The 21,695-nt window shown below is 35.2% G+C and overlaps 1 protein-coding gene across 3 annotated transcripts in view; it reads right to left on the minus strand.

Annotated features, from left to right (window-relative positions):
- Nucleotides 1–21,695, minus strand: part of GRM8 (glutamate metabotropic receptor 8) — a 307,752-nt gene that overhangs the window by 103,325 nt on the left and 182,732 nt on the right. For all 3 annotated transcript variants that reach the window (XM_056513682.1, XM_056513673.1, XM_056513667.1), the window contains one exon: nt 13,133–13,333. In XM_056513682.1, the coding sequence (XP_056369657.1) occupies nt 13,133–13,333 (201 nt within the window). The remainder of the gene's footprint in view (nt 1–13,132; nt 13,334–21,695) is intronic.

A 21,695-nucleotide genomic window follows, 5' to 3' on the forward strand; every position in this document is an offset into this window, starting at 1 on the left:
ATCAATAGTTATTCTACCCATATAGAAATCCCTGTAGACAAAACAGACAGAAATGCAAATAAGGATAAAAGCTACATAAATTTTTCAGAAATGGATCATGCCAAATATCCTGGTGTCTTCCTTTGACAGATGTTATTTACTTATTTACAAGGAATGCATGACAGATACAATCTCTCTGGATTTCAAAAATGTATTCCATAGGAGAAGACTGATTAAAATTGAAAGGGTGGGGATCAGAAGCCAGACTGTAAAGTGGATCAAAAAGGACATCAAACAGGTTGTGCTGAAAGTGTCCTGGTATTGGTAGGTTCCCTGTGCAGCTCTTCAGAGTCTATTCTGGAAAATTTTAGTGTTTTCACCAGTGACTATGCCCTCAAGGGGGAAAAAATGTCCTTTTGGGACATATATGCACTAAAGAAATTAACAATAGCATGAACAAGGATGGGATACACTGGTAGCATGGAACGAGATCAAACACCACATGGCAGAATTTGGGTGATCTTAGGGACTGAGGCAGTGAAAATAGATTACATGTGTATCCTGAGGCATTAACAGGCTAATAACTGGAACTTTACTACAGAGTGCCCGTGTTGAAACAAGAGAAGAGAAATTGTGCACCAGTTGAGATGAGTCTCACACTAGAGTTCTGCATTTCTCTTCAGTCTCTTTCTTCATGCTAATTAAGGATTTATAACCTACCTTTGTAATGTCATGAAGTTATTTTTATCTCTAATATAATTACATTGGGATATACTATATTATGAAAACTTTTCTCCAGTCTTATTGTGTAGATCTGCCTTATTATTCTTTATTTAGTGCCAGAGCTCTAAATCGTGCAATGATTTTATACAGAACTCCTCAGTTCTCTGAATAGGCCACCATATAAAGTCATGAAAGACAACCTGCCATTAAACATTTAATTAATCTCCTCTGAATATAGCATCCAGCTTTCTGTATACATCTTCATTCTTATTTCTTTTTCACTCGTGTATCAAATTATATTACATATATTCTTAGAATATGCTCATTCTTTCTTGAAAATGCTTGGTCATTTTGCATTGTGTGGACAGATGCTGTAAAGATGGAAAGGGTGAATGCTACAGAACAATGAATTATATAATTCTTTTCCCATCTCATTTCTCTAGACATGATTATCAAAGCTCCTCCCTTTCTTAGCAGACTGTTGACAAATTACAACTGAAAAATAACATTATCTCATTGGGCTCCCCAGAGCCTCCAGAATTAAACAGAAGACTCTTCTACCACACTCAGTCCTTTTCCCCAGGTAACTTCTCCAGTTTGCTTAAATTCCAAATAATAAAAACTTTTGTAAGTACTGTAGCTTGCTCCCAAGCACTTTTTTTTGTTGTTTAATGTTCAGTTCCCCAGCCCTGTCAACCCCTGTCATTTACTGTCAGAATTACTTTTCTAAATGTATTACAGAGACACAAATGTCTGTGTTTACATCTCTTTATCCACCAATTCTTCCTACCAATTTTGGTAGGCTTTTTATGACCAATTTCATTTTTATTTTTCCTAAACTGTTTTTTCATCTTCCTTACCCTTTGTAAGCTTTGCAAATGACAGATTATTTTCAGTTGTAAAGGTGTTTTCATGCTGGTATAATTTAAAATCTTGTTTCACAAGGTGCATTTAAACAGTCTTTTTTAAGATTAACTGTTTTGCCTGTAAGGAGATTTTAGCACTTGGTTATGTATTAATTAGTCTATACAATCTCTGTGCTTGCAAGGAAGAATTCCATGTAGATTGCTTTTCTTTTGATTGCTTTTAAAGCAGACCAAAAATAATAGTCTAATTTTATTAATAAATAATTTATGGTTATTATTACCTCATTCATTACTGATAATTAGATTAATATCTCTCTGCAAAGTAGTGGTATTATATGACTTTTGCACATATTCTAAGTTCCTGTTATTTCTTTTTTTATTTGGTAGACATCTTTCAGCTGATTTACAATAAAAACTCATCACCTCATTCCTAGCTTCTATCCTCCAGCTCACTTTTTCTCCAAAATAAATAAAATTGCAGTCCTCTGGCCTGTTTTTAGAAATAGATAAGTAAAACTCAGAGAGTTTTATAGATTTTCTCTGTTGTCATTGAAGGCACCTATACAGAGTAATTCATCGGGCATATTTAAGAGAATTAAATGATGAGGCAAACCATGCCCCACTAAGTGACTTTCTCACCATTCATTCTAAAAGCTCTGTAATCACCCAGTTCATGTGTAGACAGCTGCACTCATCACATTTAATGTGACACAAATTGAATTGTATTCCTACACTTTGGCTATTTGAATAGCTGAAGTCTCTATGTTCCTGAATTATTCCATTTTTATACTTGTCCCCTCTCCCACGTTATCTAGTTGCATGACACACACAAAATAAGGCAAACCCAATATATCATAGTAGTTTTGCTAGGACCTTTCACAATGCTAAGAAAAACTGCACCTTTTATCACCTGCATCATCGTGTGTCTACACTGTTTCTGTTATTTCTCATGGGGGAAAAACCAAAAAAGCAATACCACATAAGTAGTCCTTGTCTCTAATCTATGTACTGTTCAGTATTTGTAGTGTGTCAGTCTGCTGAAGTTATAAGCCCTTCTGTTTTTCTGTGCCTAACCTTATTACTTTCCATTTCCTAGCAACAAATCATATGGTTCAGGCACAGGCTTGTGACCCTGCTCCACAGGAGTCACGTTCCTTTGTTCTCACCCTCACTGCTTTTTCCACAGGCTTCTATTATTGTCAGGTTTCATCATGCTCCAACATTTCCCTACTCAGAAACTCTCTTGTTACATATCTGTCCAGCAATTCATACCAAGATGTGTGCTCATACCTATGTAATACTCCATCAGAAACCATTATCAAATCACGACCATGAAGATAAAAGATTTACATTTTCAGAATTTTTTTTTTCATTGATGTGGTTATTGATTCTGACAGAGAGATCTCTGAGGGAGGACAAAGAAGCAATTGTCACAGTAGCAAGGAAGAAATCTAAGAAAATTTATGGCCATCCTTACAACTTTAGAAGTGGCAGAAGTACATATCAAATCAAGAAAATAAAGACATTTTCTTTAGAAAATAGATCTTTAATAATTATTCATGTATGATCCTTAATAAAAGATCTATTTGTAATCCCTGAAGACACTGAACCCCATGAGAATTATTCTCCATTTTGATCATCTCCCATTTAGCTTCTGTATATCAGCATTTACAAGGTCTGGGTTATCACAGACTCCAAGGACTTCACAATCTGAAAATAATCTATATAAAACAGGGTGACATTTTTACAAGGAACAACAGGAAGGGCCAGACTCCAGATGACTGTATTGATGACTCCAGGGACCAAGATCTGAGTTGAATTTAATTATCTGAGAACCATCCACGTGGCACCAATTGGCATCTCTAAGTTTCTGAAGTACCAGCATTTACACCCCCCTTTTCAGAGGCTCCTTAGCCCAATCAGTGAGACACAGCATCATCTTCACCCACACTGCAGCTTGGATCCAAGAGGGAGAGGCACATTTATTTTTTCCCTATTTCTCTAATCTGAGTTGTCCCCTCTGGACAGAAATCAAGTCAAATGCAGCTACAAATTCACAGGAACCCTGGATGCTGAGGGAGGCAACTCTCAGCTCTGCTGTCCCAGTAGTACCTTGGCACAAGGTTTGAGCCCTCTCCAAACACAACAGGGAGTTGTGTCTATGTACCACACAATAATTCACTAAAGCACTATATCTCAACCACACCTTATCCCCTCATATTTGCTGTGCAAATTGCTCTATGCATTAGGAACTTGAATTAACAATTTGGGTATAGGAACATCTGCCAGAACATTACTTTACTTTACACATTACTCAGAATTTTCTGTTTCACTATACAAGGTTTAGAAGAACTTACTAAAACAAGAAACTTATTAAAACCATGTGTATTTTATGCCCAGGTAAAAAGAAACCTTGCTAAGCACATTGTGCATAAACAACATCCCTTGCTGGTTAAAATGGTGAACGTGACAAACAGAAAAAATTATCAGTGTTTGAGCTGCAATTAGTCCATGCATAGAGGAGGATCAATACAACAATTTGCAACTATCAAAAGCTGGAGCCTTTAAAAGCCAGCTGGCTTGGCAGAAACCTTCCCACAGTGGCTGTATGTCAATATAAGGATTATTTTCAAGCACCTTCAGTTGTTTTTCTCTAACATGATAAGCAGTGGACTCTAATATCCTGAGGCTTTCTCTTCAGATCTCTGGGTAGGACTTGGAAGAACCACACCAGAGACTGCACTAAATCAGCCTTTCAAGTTTGCACAGTCTGGCACGTTTTGAGGAGCCTAACTGCTCTGTAGCTGCATACCCTGCATGCAGATGACTTGAGGTTCCATATTTCATGTCTGCCTTCCCTTAAAATGCATAATAATCATCTAGAAAGTGGGACACAGCTACCATAACTGGCCGTATTATGGGTTGTGACTCGATGCTACCTAGGGATATATTTATAAAATGTGATTATGTGTGACACAGGAACACTGCCAATACATTTTTATCTCTCAAATCAGGACCAAGCTTTATTGGAGCAAGTCCAGGGTAGTCCTCGGGTAGCTGAAGAATTATACAGGAAAACCAAACATTGATCCAGCTGGAGCTCAGGGTAAGCAATAATGTGTCTTCTGTGATGTTATCTGTTTCCTTGGCCTTACAGTCAAAAGAAAGAAATCTATTACTTAGGTCTCCAGAAGACATAGACTTTTGCATTTTTTCTCTTCTTAAAGTGTTTGGTGAGTATATGTACGGTAAACCTTGAATAAAAAAAAATTCTGAGCAGGCAGCAGAGTACAGTGCATGGGTGATATATATGATTTATAGCTACTGCTTTCCCACCAAGTCTGTACAAACTCCATCCTCTGCCTGCCACAAGTAAGCACAAACTCCCTTGTCCTTTCACTGAAAAACACAGAGCTCCCAGGGAAATACTCATTTAGTGCATGTCAAGGCCTGTCTCTTACTGTGTGTCTCAGGGTGATTTTATGATGTTTGTATCCCGAGACGTCTGTTTTGCTTATGCTAAATATCGAGTTTCATGCTCTCAAGATTAGATTTGAGAGCAAGAGGGGGAGAAGGCAAAGCAGGGGGATTTTTTTTGCAGCTGTGTTCAGAAACATAGAGATAAGAGCTGTAGTAATGCTGAACAAGTCTAAGCCATAGTGACATGTCTAAACAAGTCTAGGCCATGGTCTTTTTCATATGCACTAGCCAAACTATATTTAACTGTTTTTCTCCATATTTTGCTGCCTAGTTGTTTTCCTGCATATTTTACTGTTTTTTTAACATGCCTAGCTATTTTTCTACATATTCCTTAGTTTAAACCAATATTTGTAACAGGTACACAAAAAAAAAAAAAAAAACATTTTTAAGTGTTTTTCTACAACTTGTTGAAACCCTTCAAAGCTACTATAACATAAATTGTACTAAATTAGAAGAGAAAATACTAAAAAACAGCATATCAAGATTAAAAAAACCCAAAATACACTATCTTCCACATCCTTAATATTTCATACTATTAGATATGCTTTGACCAGCCATTGAGAAAACCTCTGACTCTCAGCTGACTGCAGAAAACACACAGAAGTAAATGAGTGTCTGTGGTGCCTAAATGCAAATGAACAGGATCTTTCTGGAAGCCTTGAGAGGTACCAGCCTTCCCCAGTTATTTGAAGAACAAGACACTTACACTGGAATTCACCAGCTACTGAAAGAGGGAAAGCAACTGGCCTGTAAGGGATAAACTGATTCCTGTCTCTTTCTTCTTGAACACCTTGCTTGGTTTCCTCAGATTCTCCCTGTTTTGGTTGAGGTCACATCTGGTAACAGGGTCTATCACATCTACCTTGATTAATCCTTTGATTATACACCTGGACTTGGTTGATTACTGCTGAGTACATCTCCTTACAGCAGAAAAACTAAACAGTGACATCTCATGATGTCAGTAATGTCTATTAATTTTAAAATTACTCTCTCCTCACTGTAATTCCTATGCTACAGTATTTTGCCTACATGATATCACTGTCATTCCTAAAGAAATTGTAATTTTTCTCTTTATATTAGAATGTAAGTTTCGTCAAGATAATTTCACTGACAGTGACCCTCCTAAAGCATTACCTTATATTTTGAGTTTATCACTTATAGTCCATTATTAGATAGATCACTTTTTACATAAATTAATTATAAATGCAGCTTATTTATACCTTCAAATGCCATTAACAAAACCTTTTTCATTGTTTCCTTCTATATTCTCTCTAATGTGTCTTATTTCATTTTTAAGGAAATGCTGTAAGAAAGTAAAAAAAGCTCAAATTATTCAGTTACAGAGGTTTTAAAACCAATCCACTGCCCCTCACATCTGTCCTGATGGTTTGCAGAACAGTTGTATTACCAAACACGTCATAAATCAACAAATGGAAAATTAGAAATTTTACAAACATTCTTGTTTGATTTGATGGATTTAGGAGATTTTAAATTTAAGCATTCAAGTTAGGAAGATTTCCAAGGTACTGTTTCCCTCAAAACATGTGTCAGGCCTTCTTCCTGTTAATAAAGGTAAGGATATCTGAAGGGCTTAAAAATGGTACAGAATTTAAACTGTGGTGTTTTTTACACAGACTGAGAGGTTAAAAAACCCACAATTTCTTTGCATTCAGATACTTTTTTTTGCATGGAATGACAAGGGTTAATTTGTTCTGCCTCTTTGCTACAGCTTGAGTTTTTCACTTGATCATATTAGAAAGGATATATCTGGACATCCTTACCTATCAAGAGATGCAAATCAATTTTCATTGAGTAATGAGAGTAAATCCTTTATCACCATCCCTTACATATTAATTATTAAAATACCCTATGAATTAGACCTTGTTTCTCAAAACAGAATTGACCTCAGTCAAGTTCTGCATCATGAATTTTGTATGTGGAGCATATATATTGCTCAATTAATCAGTACTTAAGATCTGTACATAAGCAAAAGCACAGCTATAAATTGCACTTGCTTTCAGGTTCTACATTCTAATTTCACACCAAGAATTTTCATAATCACTGATTTTAATCAGATGGATTCGTGATGTTCCTCAGAATCACAGCAGCTCCAAGCTCTGGTTGCTGTGCCTGCTCACATTATGGCTGTGCATTACTTAAATCCATTAAGAGTGATTCGGATCACTCTGCAATTTTAGTTTCTTGTACAGCCACCTATATTAATTCCATTAAAATAATTAGCATGCTAAAGCAGAATTTATTTGAAATCATTCCCTGCTAATTCCCAATAATAAATTAACACTGGTAACAACTCTTTAATTCATTTAACATAAAGGCTCAGGAAACTAGACATCAGGATTCTTTGTTATAAGTGGTGTGCCACAGTCCCCAGTGCATTTGCAAACCAAGTCAGACACCTGTGAAACTATGAGAAAAGTACATGAAAAGAATTCTGAATTGAATTTTATGAATTTAGGTCTATGCTTGTTTAAGCTTTAGCCATGTTTTCAAACATTTCTCTGTACCACCAAGATTTTTTAAAAAATTACACAGAATTATGACCTGTGATGTAGGTATGACAGAAAAAACACCACTGATCTTAATAAAACTCCAGCAGACATTCCCCCTGCCACTCCCACTCCTGCTGCTGAAAGCTGTATCTATTTTCTCATCACAGTACAGATTAGTGAAACTAGATTTGCTACTACAGTGAGTCCTAACAAGGTCAGCAGAGTTCAGCCCTTCCCAACTCATGATCTACTCATCTGCTATTATCTCACATTATACTTAGATAGTTTTTGACCCTATCAGAATATGGTAGCAGTGGCATCTTATTATCCAAAGTACTTCTGACAGTAAAAAGTTCTAAGTTATGAGCTGCCTGTAAGAACTCAAAACTTGCAAAAAAATGCAAGATGTGCCAAATTTAAACTATTTTTAAAAGGTTTTTTTCCCTATGAGTAGTTGTAGACTTGAGAGGAGGAATTTTAAAAACCTGAGTGAGAAGCATAGCATCAATACATTCTAGGTGGGACATTTAGTTCTATTGTGCTTAATGCCTCCAAAAATGTCAAAACTTATCAGCCTGAAAGTGCACCATTTTAAAGCTTCTGTTTTAATGATAAATAATGATTTGAGAATGCAAATTTTGTACTCAGGGAAAGAATAGAGAGGTGTCAGCTTTCTTGACGAAAACATTTAAAACAGTCTGAGCTGAATATTAAGAGAGTTTTTGCATAGATTGATGTCTTAGCAACTTCAAAAGATAGCAGAAGATTAATTTTGTAAACAGCTGATTCCACAACAATGATTCTCTAGAGGGTTCAAAATTCTTTATGAAAAAATCTCATTCTTCTGGGGTTTCTTTAAATGTTCTGTATAGATGCTATTTTCTCAGAAAAAAAATATTGCAATGTAGAGTGATCATTAATTATTATTTTAGTCAACACCTTATTTTGAGTTAGCCTGCTAGCTTCTGTTCTTTTATTCTCATTCTCTGGTATTATTCTGCCCTTTCAGGATGAATTTTTTTGATGTTCCCTTTTTAAACGGGGTTAATGCTGCAATGTGTCTCTGTGTGTTCAGCCAAAATTAATCTTTTCTCAAAGGCATTAAATTAACATATCTAAAAAACAAATAACAGCAAGGTTGTCTCATCCACTCAGACTATGAAATTAGTTCCAGAAGAATAAAGTAAAACATAGTAAAGCAGGGTTAGGTGATAATATTTTTCTTTCTTTCACGTCCAGGTAATGTTACAGAATCATGGCAAGACTGAGCTGGAGATCATCCAGTTTAACCCCTGCTCTTAGAGCAGGCTCAGCTAGAGGAGGCTTCCTGCGTCCAGCCAGGTTTTGAGTGTCTCCAAGGATGGAGATTCCACAATTTTTTCTAAGGAGCCTGTTCCAGTTTTATTGTAGATTTGTCAAAAAATCTGAGAAAGCAATACAGTTTCTGTACTTTGTGCAGAGAAGACCAAAGAAAACACTGCACACTTAGAATATATTTCAAGACTTTTCTTCACCTGGGGAGGGAAGTGATGTGGCAGTGACCTCCTCAAGAAGCAGACAACATTTACCTAAATATTGATGGCAGAGAGGAATCAGTGCTTCTACCTATTCTCTGCTCTGTTCTCAATTATCTCTGCTTGCTTAAAAAAAGTCAAATTACCATGTATCCCTATTACTCCCCAGGATAAACAGCCCACCAAAGCAAATAAGATGTCTCTTTTCAAGTATGTCAGTAGAGGTCAAGTGCTGCCCCTACCTTTAAAGTGTAAAACTCAAATTGTAATATCTGTAAATACATTTTGTTACAGAATTACATTTATCCCTACAAGTTCTAAAATGTGTATATACAAATATAAATACCAATGTATGACTTAAGGTAGGCAAAAAACAGCTACCCTACACTGTCTATAAAGAAAGAGTTTGGGAGGAGAGAGACACACACACAAGAGAGGGGCAGGAAGAAAGAGAGTTTTATTCCCATCCAAGAAATAGCACTGTATCCATGCTGAATTCTTTGCCTGGAAGGAAGTACAAAGATAAAACTTTTTCTTAAAATCGAAGGAAAACCACCTCTGAAACACTTCCATCCACTGCAAATGCATGCTCATGTTCCCATTAACTGATGAGCACTTATGTTGAACTCGACAGAATGCTTCTCATGAAGCACATGGCAGGGTAAAAACTCTTAGAAAACACCTGCTTGTTTTGTAGACAGAATAATGAAGTTAAATAGAATGAGAGCACTAGAGTAATGTGATGGGAGAACATGTTGAATCATGCTACAATTACACTATTGTGCATATCACCATTTATAAACCTAATTAACAGAAAAACTCTTCTCTTTACAAAATTTTAAATACGAAACACCAGTTTTGCATAAATATCTCATTTGGATACAAAGAGTGATAGGAAAAAATCTTTCAAATGTGGCAACTTATTAAAATAAGGACATCTTAAATGATAACATTCACTTTTTTCCTGGGGAAAAAAGGAAGTTAAATAGAGCCATGAAACTTTCAAAAGGTCTAAATATTTGTTGATCAAAGAAACAGATGGGCTTGTTATGGTCTACTAAAACCATCAAGAACCCAAGGTACTAAGTGTGCCATATCTCACAACACTGCTTTTCTATTTTCATTTAAAAACACTTTAGATGTACACAGATATAAGCAGTACTAGTTACATGTTAGAAGTTTATTTTCCTATTAAATTAATTTTAAAACACCCATTTTAAATGAAAACTAATGAGTCTAGAGACCATTCTTTCCTAGCTCTCCTATGAAACACACAGGCAACAGTAAAACAGGAATCTACAGTTAGCAGTAACTCACATCCTGTGCACAAATAAATTTCTTTATTTCTATTACCAATCAAGTTCTATCCCATTTAAAATCATTATAAACTATGAGATTTTATGCATTTAGCATACAAGTGAAAGAAAATCTAAGCAGAAACAAATGTCTTATCAATCACATCAGTTCACTGTGCACTGGTGGTTATCATCACCCTTCAGCCATGAAGGTGTCATGGAATATTACACAGATGAATCCTTCAGGGAAGCAAATCTTCATAATTTGTAAATTAAAATAAACCAAGTAAACAAAAATAAATACTCTTCAAATTGATTTCTTGCTATTGGAAGCAAATCAGTTATTCCAATAAACAGAAATATGTGTTTCCTTACCCTTGCAAATACCCTCCATAAGACAGACAGAGGTCCTTCAGATACAGATCACACTTTGTGAAGTGAAAACCACAAAGCTGAATGTGTAAGCATATTAACTGGATTTAAACCTACTCACTACTACATGAGTGAAGAGGGATATACTGAATTAAGTGAGGTGACAAGATGGTTTAATATGCATAAGGGTAGGATCATGCAGGGAAATTAATATTGAAGAAAAGGAAAAACTGCCTGTCTCAAAAATGACAGTTACTTTTTGTTTTTTTTTTACTGTGAATATGATTATTTATTGTAATTGACTGCACAGAGAGAATTTTGGAGGAATTTCCACCCCTGTAGATATTTAAAACCTGGTTGGGCATGGTCCTAAATAACCAAATTATGCTGACCCTGAACTAGGCAGAGGATTGGAGTAGGTGGAGGCCCCTGAGAGCTTCAGATGGGCTGTGATCCTGTGATTGCCAGGGTAAAAAACTGTATCTTGAATGGCTAAGAAAGCCAGGGTTTTCCTTTCATCTATCAGTTAATTTTTAATGTAAGACACTATTACTGTTTCAGGCTAGGATGCACATCAAAACTGACACACAGCATTACTATTTACTGCCAGCACAGGAAGTCTTGTAACTTATTCACCTCTGCCAGACACAGTAGCAGTGCTGCCTTGAAGAAGAGGAATTGTGGATTAATAGGAGAAGGCAAAGTGTTTAATACCATCTTCTTCTCATGCCTCTGAATGCATGACTAAGAAAATAAAATCTTTGGGCATATAATGCACCCAAAATTTGGTACACTGGTACATAATGTGGACTAGCCTAGCACAGGGAATATTTAACATATCCCATGGGACAGGAAATTAATCTCAAATAAATGTTTCTTTTTCTTCCTTCTTTTTTTTCTCCTCTCTTTCAGTAAATCATTGTTTCAAAATCAAATACATTTTCATTAGTGTCCAGAATGCTTTCATCTCCATTTATTGCCATAAATAGAGTTAGCAAGAGAAATTATGACAGGTATTGATACAATATAATTATCTAGGGAGTGGAAGCTTTCATGAAAAAATGTACAGCTTGTCTTATTATGCTAAACATTAATGCTCACCAAATGAAAATAGATCACTTTGTGCTTTACAACACAGACCCAGAAAAAAAATCTACTGAAAATGTAGGTAATTATCACAGCAAACCTTACAATATGCTGCCTACCTTTGTCATCATCACAGTATTTCCCATTTTCCAGCAACATACTATGTTCCAGATGTTCTTTAAAATCACTAAAGAATCGTTAAGACTTTTAACTTTATATTCCTGGAGGCAGGGATTCCCTTTTCATGAAAATTGCATAGGAAGAAAAAACTGTGAACTATAACCAACATTTGAATCAACCAAATGGTCTGGTGTATTACCTAAAGCAAAAAAATCTTCCACTCAGAAGTTAAATTCAAAATGACCTTGTACTTTTTTCAAAAGTGCTTGCAGCTGAGGTCATTGGAATGAACTGTGATAGAGAGTGCTTTTCTCTGCATAGTTAGAAGCCATGTGTAGTACATGAATTACCACCAAGCAAGGAAAAAAAAAACCCCAACCAAAACAGAGCAAAGTACATCACTCAATTTCTTTGTAAAGTAACAGCAAATATTTTCTATAATAATTATGACTTCTAATGAAATAATGTAGGGGTTTGTATGTGCTACACATTTCAAACTACACTCATCAATTAATCCTGTTTGTTATAGGCCTCCACTGTTAACAGCAAAAGCACCTGTAACTACATTTGCCCAGCAGGCAGATCCCAGCTCCACAGTATATTATGTAGTGTTGTTTAAAAATATATATTGTAGTTTTGTTTAAGCTCATTAAATTACTGAGTCAAAAACAATGAAATGGAAAATAAGTTGGAATTGCTAGTGAGAGTTTTAATTGAAATTTAAATATGTAAATTGAAAGTAATTTCATTATTTGCTTATGTAAGGAAATTATTAATTAATTTCAAAAGAAGGAGATTTTCAAAAAGGTATTTTTTTACTTCTTTCTCTTGCAACCACACAATCAACCACTATCAAATGATTTTACTCTATCAATAATACTGTACAAGTCCTCAATTTGTTTCCATAATAGCAGCTTTTTCACTGGAATATTTTGATTGACAGATTCATATTTTTAACGTCTGCCTCTTTTGGGAGCAGCTTAATGTTAAGATGAAAAAATATTAAGATGAAAAATACACTGGAGGTTTCAGAGCAGGTGGAAAAACAGTTCTGATTAAATGAGAACTGCTTCTAATCCTGTTTTCCACTGTGCCTTGAAGTATCCTGTATAAAGAATAAAACCTCACTTGTCACTTATGGAACATTTAAGGAAGAGAGGGGCACAAAAAGAGAACATGTAACTTACCATTGAAATTTACTGCTCTGATATAGCTAAGCAGCTCTTTACCATCAGTTGTGCTCATCCTGGGGCACAGACCAATATATCCAGGACAGAGATCTTTATGCATGTTGTGCAGGGCATAGGCCATGGAATACACTGCATCAATGACAAACTGAACTTTTCCTTCTTGTTCATAGGCTGAATCTCTTGCAATTCTCTCTAAGCCTGCAGAAGAAAGAGAAAGAGTTTACTTCTATTTGTGTGCGCACAAGTGAGTACCTGCATGAGCACTTGCATGCAAAAATTCACACTGGAATGTAAATAATTACAGCTGGATTGACAGTAAAGTTGGGATTTGTCTATCCATCACCTAAATAAACAAGACAAGGAAAAATATGGCCATCTGGTTTTGCCTCTAATCATTGTACACTCTGCCAGGTATGTAAGCAGTACGTTGATTTCCAGGCTAGGAAAGAGGACAGAACATTTCATTACAAGAAAAGATATGGAGATATATGTATTTCTACAGTCCAGTAGAAAAATTCTCTTTCCACCTTATTGATTTTCATTCAAGAGTTGTTTATTGTTATTTATAGGACAGCTCTAAAGCAGCCTGCTGTTCTGTTTTAGATAAATTTAAGGCTATCTTGATTTTTATCCTTGTCTATTGTTTGATAAACATTATTTAAACATCTCAGAGAAAAAAGTTGAATGTTTGCCAAGTGATGTGACCATCTGTCTCCATAGTGAAAAGTGCTCATTTTAAGACATTTTTCTGTATTTACTAGTGAGTTATGCTTCATCTTGAGAACCATGTACTCTTTGCTGTTTCCTTCAGGGACATTTATCCTTCAGAGGGAATACAGAGCAAATCAATACATCATATAATTTTTATTCTGCAGGAATTGCCCAAATTCATCATCTATGTCCATGTACAAGGGAAGTTTTACATTTAGTGGTAATGTTAAAAAATAAAGCTCAGAAAAATTATATTTTAAGTAAAGAATCAACATGAAATCCCATGTCCTATATAAAAATTCAGATGCTGATTTCAAAGGCTCATATCTTCATTTTCCAGGGAAAAAGTGAGTGATTGGCAAATCTTGATGTGAAATTTGCCCTGCTGAAATCTACCATCAAATTCCTCCTGCCTCAGTGAACAAATTAGATCCCTAGGTTATCAACTCATTCAATTTGAAAATAATCCAATCCTATAATTTAAGGTTATTTAGAAATGAGACAAAATTTTTGCATAATTAAAAAAAAAAAACAAAAATTCTCCATATTCTTTTTAATGTTTCTTTTTTATATCTAAACACCAGATTTTATCGTTCAAGATATCAATCTTACTGAATCCAAATTTATTAAGTGCACTGTTTGTGCCTGAAAATATACTGGACACAAGATATTTCTTTAGAGAAAGTATGCAAGCCCATATGACAAGGGAAAAAAGCCAGGGAGCATACTCAGAAGCCTTTTTTCTGTTTGTCTGCTGCACTTCAGTACCTCCATCTTGCACTCCAGTAATAACATTTGAACAAATCTGTAATCTGACAAGCAGTAGTGCTTTGTGCTTTAAACACCCCTGAGCACTGGAAGCAATAGATAGCCTTGAAAAATCATGGTGTGCTGTTATTTCTCCTCAGGGATTAGTTAAAAAAATAAAATCACTACTTCTTGAAAAGCTAAAAACTATTTGAAGAGGAAGGTAGAGATCATTTTTGGTATTTGTACAAGTAGCTTTACAGACACTTTTAAAGACATGCTCTCTAATGAATGACAAATAATTAGTGAATTATGCAACTGTACTGCAAATAAACAGGAAAAATCTTTCCTTGAGCATGCTGAAAATTACACAATTAGTTGCAGTGTATTGCCCAGACATAAAAGAAGACATGAAGGATGGAAAACATGAAGCTTAATTAGTTTACAAATTTACTGACTGATTTCATTTGGTAACTACCTTCCAACAGCAAATGATGGGTAGAGCTCATGCTCTCCACTTTAATTGTTCCTGCCTTGTTAAGGACTGTGGGACAAGTGAAGGACAGAGTTTACAGAACTGCTGCAGACATAGAGCAGTCAGCAACCTGGACACACTCCCAGAGCTTCCACATTCTCTAAACAGGATGGTCAGGACAGGAGGAGTTAGAAGAAGATCCACTTCTATTGCCAAGACAAATATAATTCCCATCACATAAATGGGTATATGTGTATGCTGAGGAGTGGGCAGTTGGTGAAAAACAATGGAAATATCTTCTGTAATAAATTTTATGTCATAAAACGCTAATGGTTGCAAAGACTTAAGAAAGTATACTGTACTAAGTGATACAGATTTTAAAAGTGGAAAAAAAGTTTTATTCCTCCCTATGTTATATTGTAGTTTAAATGCATATGAAACATTTTTCCATAAATTTTTTCCATGGTATAAGAGTTTACTCTCCACAGATATGTTACTTATAAACTAATTAATCACATCAATTACAGAGGAAAAATTCATTTATTGGGACTGAATGTTTTTCTATACATACAAAGGGGTAAGGAAAGACCATCACAGAATTATCACATTTAAATCAGTCAAACCCAGAATGCAAAAGGCTTCTCTGTGCTTTGCATAACTAAAAAACACAGCAAATGGGATTATGTGCCTTTCTCCTTGACTTTTCATTTTCTCTTTCTGGAATTCTCAAACATCTAAACTAACAATTCGATGACAAGAACTCATCAACTTAAATTACACTGCACTGCTCTAAATAGATGTTAATGTATAGCAACAAAATTATGCATATTGTCTAAACCATAAATATGGTCAGCTCCTACAGATATAATAGCACTTGACTAGAAGACATGATTATAATTTTTCTTCAGACTTGTATGCCAAGTAGTAATTGTTTCATTTATAGCTTGACTCTCAGCTCTACAAGGCATGTTTCTACACACATTGATGACTTGAAGGAACATAAAAATATGTACCTCATAAAATAAATGTTTTAATGCTTCCTTAATGATCATTTCAATTTCTTATCCTATAGGTTTTCCTCTGGAAAAATTGCTTAAGCTGTGTCATTATAAATAGAGTGAGAAGGCATTCCCAGTTCTCAAACCTGCCATGGTCAGACCCATGGTCTGACAGTGTGTCAAGAACTGAGACATGAACTGGGCTCACCAATTCCTGATCAACTCTTCCTGATCACCAAAACAACAGAAATCCAGAGAAATGTGCCATGGTGTTTTCCAGCAGGTCTCCCAATCCAGCTGTTGAAAAGGGCAAACCTGACATGTCAAGACCAATGAAGAAAGTGTGCAGACATGTGCTGATAAGTACTTGAGAAGCTCTAGGAGAGCAGTGACATTAGCCCAGGAAATGTCAGCTGTCCCTGGATCAATCCATTGGAAACCTCTTTTGGGAACACTAAAGCAAGCCAGTAAAAGTGAAGGAGTTGCTACAGGTACTCTTGCAACTCCTGAGCAAGAGTGACAAGTTAGACTGTTGCTGGAGGTATTGCCTCAATACCTGCACATCATTTTCTCTTTTCATCCTGTATTTCTTATGCTGCAGGAAAAAATGTGTAGTCTGCTCAGGATGGTGTAACTCAGCTATGACAGGGAAAGATAAGAAGCATAACAGTAGAAAGGTGAGACATGGATGAAGTGGATAAGGATGTGACTTGGGCTACTAGTCTGAGGGGGAAGAAGGTGAAGCAGGTGGTATTGTCAAATCCCTGGGTATGAATTGGAAATCAAGAGATTTTAGAGAACATAATCAAGATAAATTAGGCCTTTACAACAATAAATAAAAATGTATCTTCATTAAAAACTTAAGATCATGCAGTAAGTAAATAAAGATTAATGTAAGATAGCTGAGGTAAGGAATTCATTCATGGGTGATGATATCACCTGTGAGAGAGAAACAACTATCTTAAACAATCAAAACTTAAATTGCTGATCTCACCAGCAGGGCAATAATCTGCTGGATGATAAATGTTGCATAATTCATCCAAGTTTTAGAAAATTTATTCTCAATGACAGTCTTAAATGTCATAAATAACTTTTGCACACACATAAGTCCATGACAATAGGAAAACTTCAGAGCAATTTTAAGAATACAAAAAAATCTAAATAAAACAAATGGATATACCTGTCTTGTAACTTGTGACATAGAGGGAAAACAATACCTTTTATTTAACTGTCCCACTTCTGGAAATCACTAGTTGTCCTATCATTTCAGAGCAATCCCATTCCATCTGTCTCACAAATCTGTTTCAATTTTGTATTACTGAAAGCAATTTTGGTAAGAATGCAGCCTACATTATCTCTCATGATCATTTTGATATAATTTAGATTCCATCCCATATATTTCATTAAAATCTTAATTTGTTACTTGAAAACAAAAGGCTGAAGTCAAGGAACTTGTACACAACAGCTGTTTAGAGCTTCAAATTGGAACAACGTTGTGAGGGTGTAGGGTTTGAGAAATGTTTTGGGTGCTAGAGAACTTTGGGAGGAGGAGAAGGGCTCCATAGTTTAGAAGAGTAGAGAGAGCTTGTATGGGGGTGCAGTGTGAGTAGGAGTAGTATTGTAATATTGGCAAGATAATAATAAAATCTTCATGTTCCAAGGTTAGAAAAATACTGCAAACAAGACAGTATGAACACAAAGCTAGAACTCCACGTAGGAAATAGTAGAATGCTTCAAGGTACTGTCCCCTAACCTCTAGTCAATGGCTATTTTTCTTCATCAATCACTTTTGTTATTGTTTTCTTGATGTCTAGAACTGATTGGAACAAAAGTGCAGAGATCAGTTGTCATTCTCAGTTCAAATAACGGCTCACTGTAAGCCTTCTTCCATTACTTTGGGGTACTAATTCTCAAAATCTTATAAAAATCAAAGTTAAAACCACAGAAAACTTCCAACCTTCCTTTTCGAAAACTCTCTGGTAGAAATGATAAAGATGTTATTTTTAAAAACTTTCACTTGTTCCAGTGTCATAGTCTTTCCCTTAGAATGGAAACTACTTTTTCATCATCCTTGGTTATAGCTAGATCTTTTGTTTTGCTAACCTAAAAATGTTATACTTGAGATTTTTCTGTGTGATTATTGATACACCCAGCAATGAAATAATATTAATGGACTACTAATAAAAATGGACATATTCTATGTCTACTTCACAAACTCAACTGCCAGCTATAGATTAACCTTTATTCTATTTTGAACCACTTATTTTTCTGTTGGTGACTGTTTGATTTATGTATCTTACCCTTATATTTGGAAACCTTGGTTTCCAAATGTTAAACACAGAACGAAACAAAATACTAGACTGGCATGTCTTGTCCTTCAGCCAGTGAGAACAGTTTGATTAGGAATGACAAGAAGGGCCAAGAATCTCCTAACTGTGAATTTGTCACCTCCAAAGAAAATTCTTTATCTAGAGCCTGTATTCCTCCCTCCTTTCCACAATCCTACCTACTCTTTTGTGACCTCGTCCCCTCTCATATGTGCCAGGAAACAAATCTTTTATGGACTGTGCTTTGAATAAGGGGAGAAATCTTTCTAGGCTAATGGTGGGAGGACAAGTAATGTAGAAGAAGGCAGAAAAAATTTGGAATTGTCTTAGAATGCTTTCTCATGAACAGCTTTTATTCCATTTGCCTCTCTTTACCTGCCTTTTTTATATATGCTCAAAGACAGTTGGGGTATTTTGGATATCTAGCAATATATTTTTATTTCATAGTTGCAATTCACATTTTTTACTTACTGCTAAATTATTTATTCCCATTACTTGGCTCTCAAAACAGTTTTACTTAAGCTGCAATTGGAAGCAAAGTCACCAATAAATACTGTGTTCATCTGATTCTGTGGGCCAATCCCAATCACAGCTAAAACACAGTAATTTTTGAGTGGTCTCCACTCTTCAGCTCAGGCATAGTGATCCTCTATTTGAGAGAACTGGTTAGAACTCCCCACCTTTGCAGCAAGAGTTTATTCCACAGCAAGCCAGCATCTGTACCTAAGCCATTCCAGCAGGCTCAGCAGGAAGCACCAGCAGCATATGTTGCTCCTATTGAAGCCTTCCCGATTATTCAGCTGTTTTCCCCACACATTATAGGGTTTGATCTCCCTGAACAAATAATGCAGATCATCATCTTCTGTTACTGAAACTTAAGGGCATGATGTATGTTTATGGCAGGGGAGCTGAGTTTTCTAATAGCTGTGTGGTAACAGTGATGCATGAGTTAGTTTGCAGAGAGCAGCACAAAACCTGCGGCTTCTCTGTAATAGTGTGGTGCCAGTTTAGGAAGCAATTCAGGGAGGAAGCCAAGGATTATATCAATTTTCTCAGCCATTCCAAAAAGAAAATTGAGAATGTAGAAGCAGAGACAGTGAAATGAAGCAGTTTAACTGTCTGATGTTCTCTGGGAGCTGATGGCTGTGGATTTGTGATTTAGTGAATTGTCCCTTGATGTAATTTTTTGGGGCTTGTTCCCCTTTACACTGACTCACAAAAACCTCAACAAAACAAAATAAAAAAACCCCTACAAGACAGTAAGATCAATTAGAAAAAGTCTAAGAAAAAAAGTTTTTCAATCCCTAGAATCCAGCAGGTATTTAAAAAAATCTTCTATTCAGAACTGGGCTGAAACTTCACACATTTCAAACACTTTTTATATACAAAATAGCAAAAAGAATATTTCACCTTAAGTGAATATGCTCCAATAATTTTCACTTTTACATCACCATAAATGAAAAACTAATTTTTCTTATTGCTTTATCCTTTAACTGAAGCATCTAAAAAATTCTTGGCCTGCCTACATACACTTTTCATTGGAAATATAATCTTTCACAGTAAACTGGACACTTGTTTCAGCAAAACACTTCTAACAAATGCACAAATATACACCAATTTGGAATTAAACCATTATCATAGTTACACTGGAGTGTTTTGCTCCTGTTACTATATGTGACATTTACTAGTGTCTTCTCTTAGGAAACAAAACTAAGGTTGCATTGCTAAAAGAAGATTCTCTATTTACTCATTTATGTACTTTGAGAGAGTGCCACAGAACAGTTTGAACGTTGTTATCAGACTTGAAAATTTTCCTTATCCTAATTAATGCCTTAATATTGCTTAATTATTGATCCTTGAAACAGTGGATGGAGTTGGGGAACACAGGCACTCAGAATTCTCATCCATTTAATAAACAAGCCTGCTACATCTAACAGTGACAGTGTTGTGTAAATTATCTTGCTGAGCCAAGATTTGCTATGATGAATATGTTAAGCTAAATACTAATGTCTGCATGAAAATCAGAAGGAGACATCATAGGATATGTTGTCTCCTTAGCCAAACACACTAAGAACCACACCATGCATTTAAAACAAAATGTGTATAAAAGAATACATTGGAATAAACAATATTTCTGTCAGGCACATGACTAGTCCATATCTATGTAATTGCCCATAACATTTATTATAAACAGAACTTGATACAGTGTATAAAATTTTCAAATGTTGTATTTCCTTGTTATAAACAGATTGCAGCTTTGAAACTACAAAAGTAGAGATCTGTTCACCTAAACTGGTTCACTTTCTGACTACAATGTGTCTGACAACCTGAGAGCAGAAAATATCTGCAGAAAAAGAGAAACTTTGGAAGTTTAAATAAGAGGGAGAGAGACTATTTCATTACAAAGCAAGAATGAAGTAATCAATAAATCTGACATCACAATGATTTTCACTAGATTTTGGCCAGCTTTTAAGCTAGAGAATAAAACACAGCCAACTTTTCCAAAGATTTCTGTATAAATATTTACATGTATTCTGAATGTTCCCTAAATATATACATAATCATTTAAATATCACTCATTCCTCTCTTGCTTCTTCTATTTTTATTTTAGAAAAGACACTGAAATCAGAGATTTATCAGTTTTGCTTGATTCTTATACTTCTACAAATTTTTTACCACGTATCATATAGAAGTATTTGTGATCTACTGTCTCTTTCATTCCTCTATACTTCTAGTTTTAGTACATATTAATGTCAGGCAGTTGTTTTTTATCATATTATAGTATCATACTTTTTTAAATCCTCCAATTATATTTATTTCTCTTTACTTGTAAAAGTAGTTCAATATATATATAGTTGTAACATTTAAGATTTTATTGTACATATATAAGTATATAGTAAAACATGAAATTATGTTTCAAACCTAAAATCATTCTAAGCAAAAATAGGGAATTTCAACATGAAAATTTTTCAGCTTGATTTGTGAATATGAAATGTTGCATTATTGATTTTTCACCTAATCAAAACAGTACAGGAAAATGTTTTAAACATAAAAAGAAATGGATTTTTCATAATGGAAACCACTTCAAAAGTTTTAGCTTTGTTATTTCTGAACAAAAAACATGAAGGTAAAGGACAAAACTTGCTTTGTGGTTGCTAACACGTTATGGTGACTACCATAACAAAAACATTTTACATGTTCAAACTTTAGGTGCTTTATTTCTCTCTCAGAATACTGCCAGTATTAGTGTTAGTATGAATAGGCATCCAAATATTCTGCTGAATTTCTCAAGTTTGAAACAA

Source organism: Oenanthe melanoleuca, chromosome 1A (genome assembly GCF_029582105.1).
Source record: "Oenanthe melanoleuca isolate GR-GAL-2019-014 chromosome 1A, OMel1.0, whole genome shotgun sequence".
NCBI lineage: Eukaryota > Metazoa > Chordata > Aves > Passeriformes > Muscicapidae > Oenanthe > Oenanthe melanoleuca.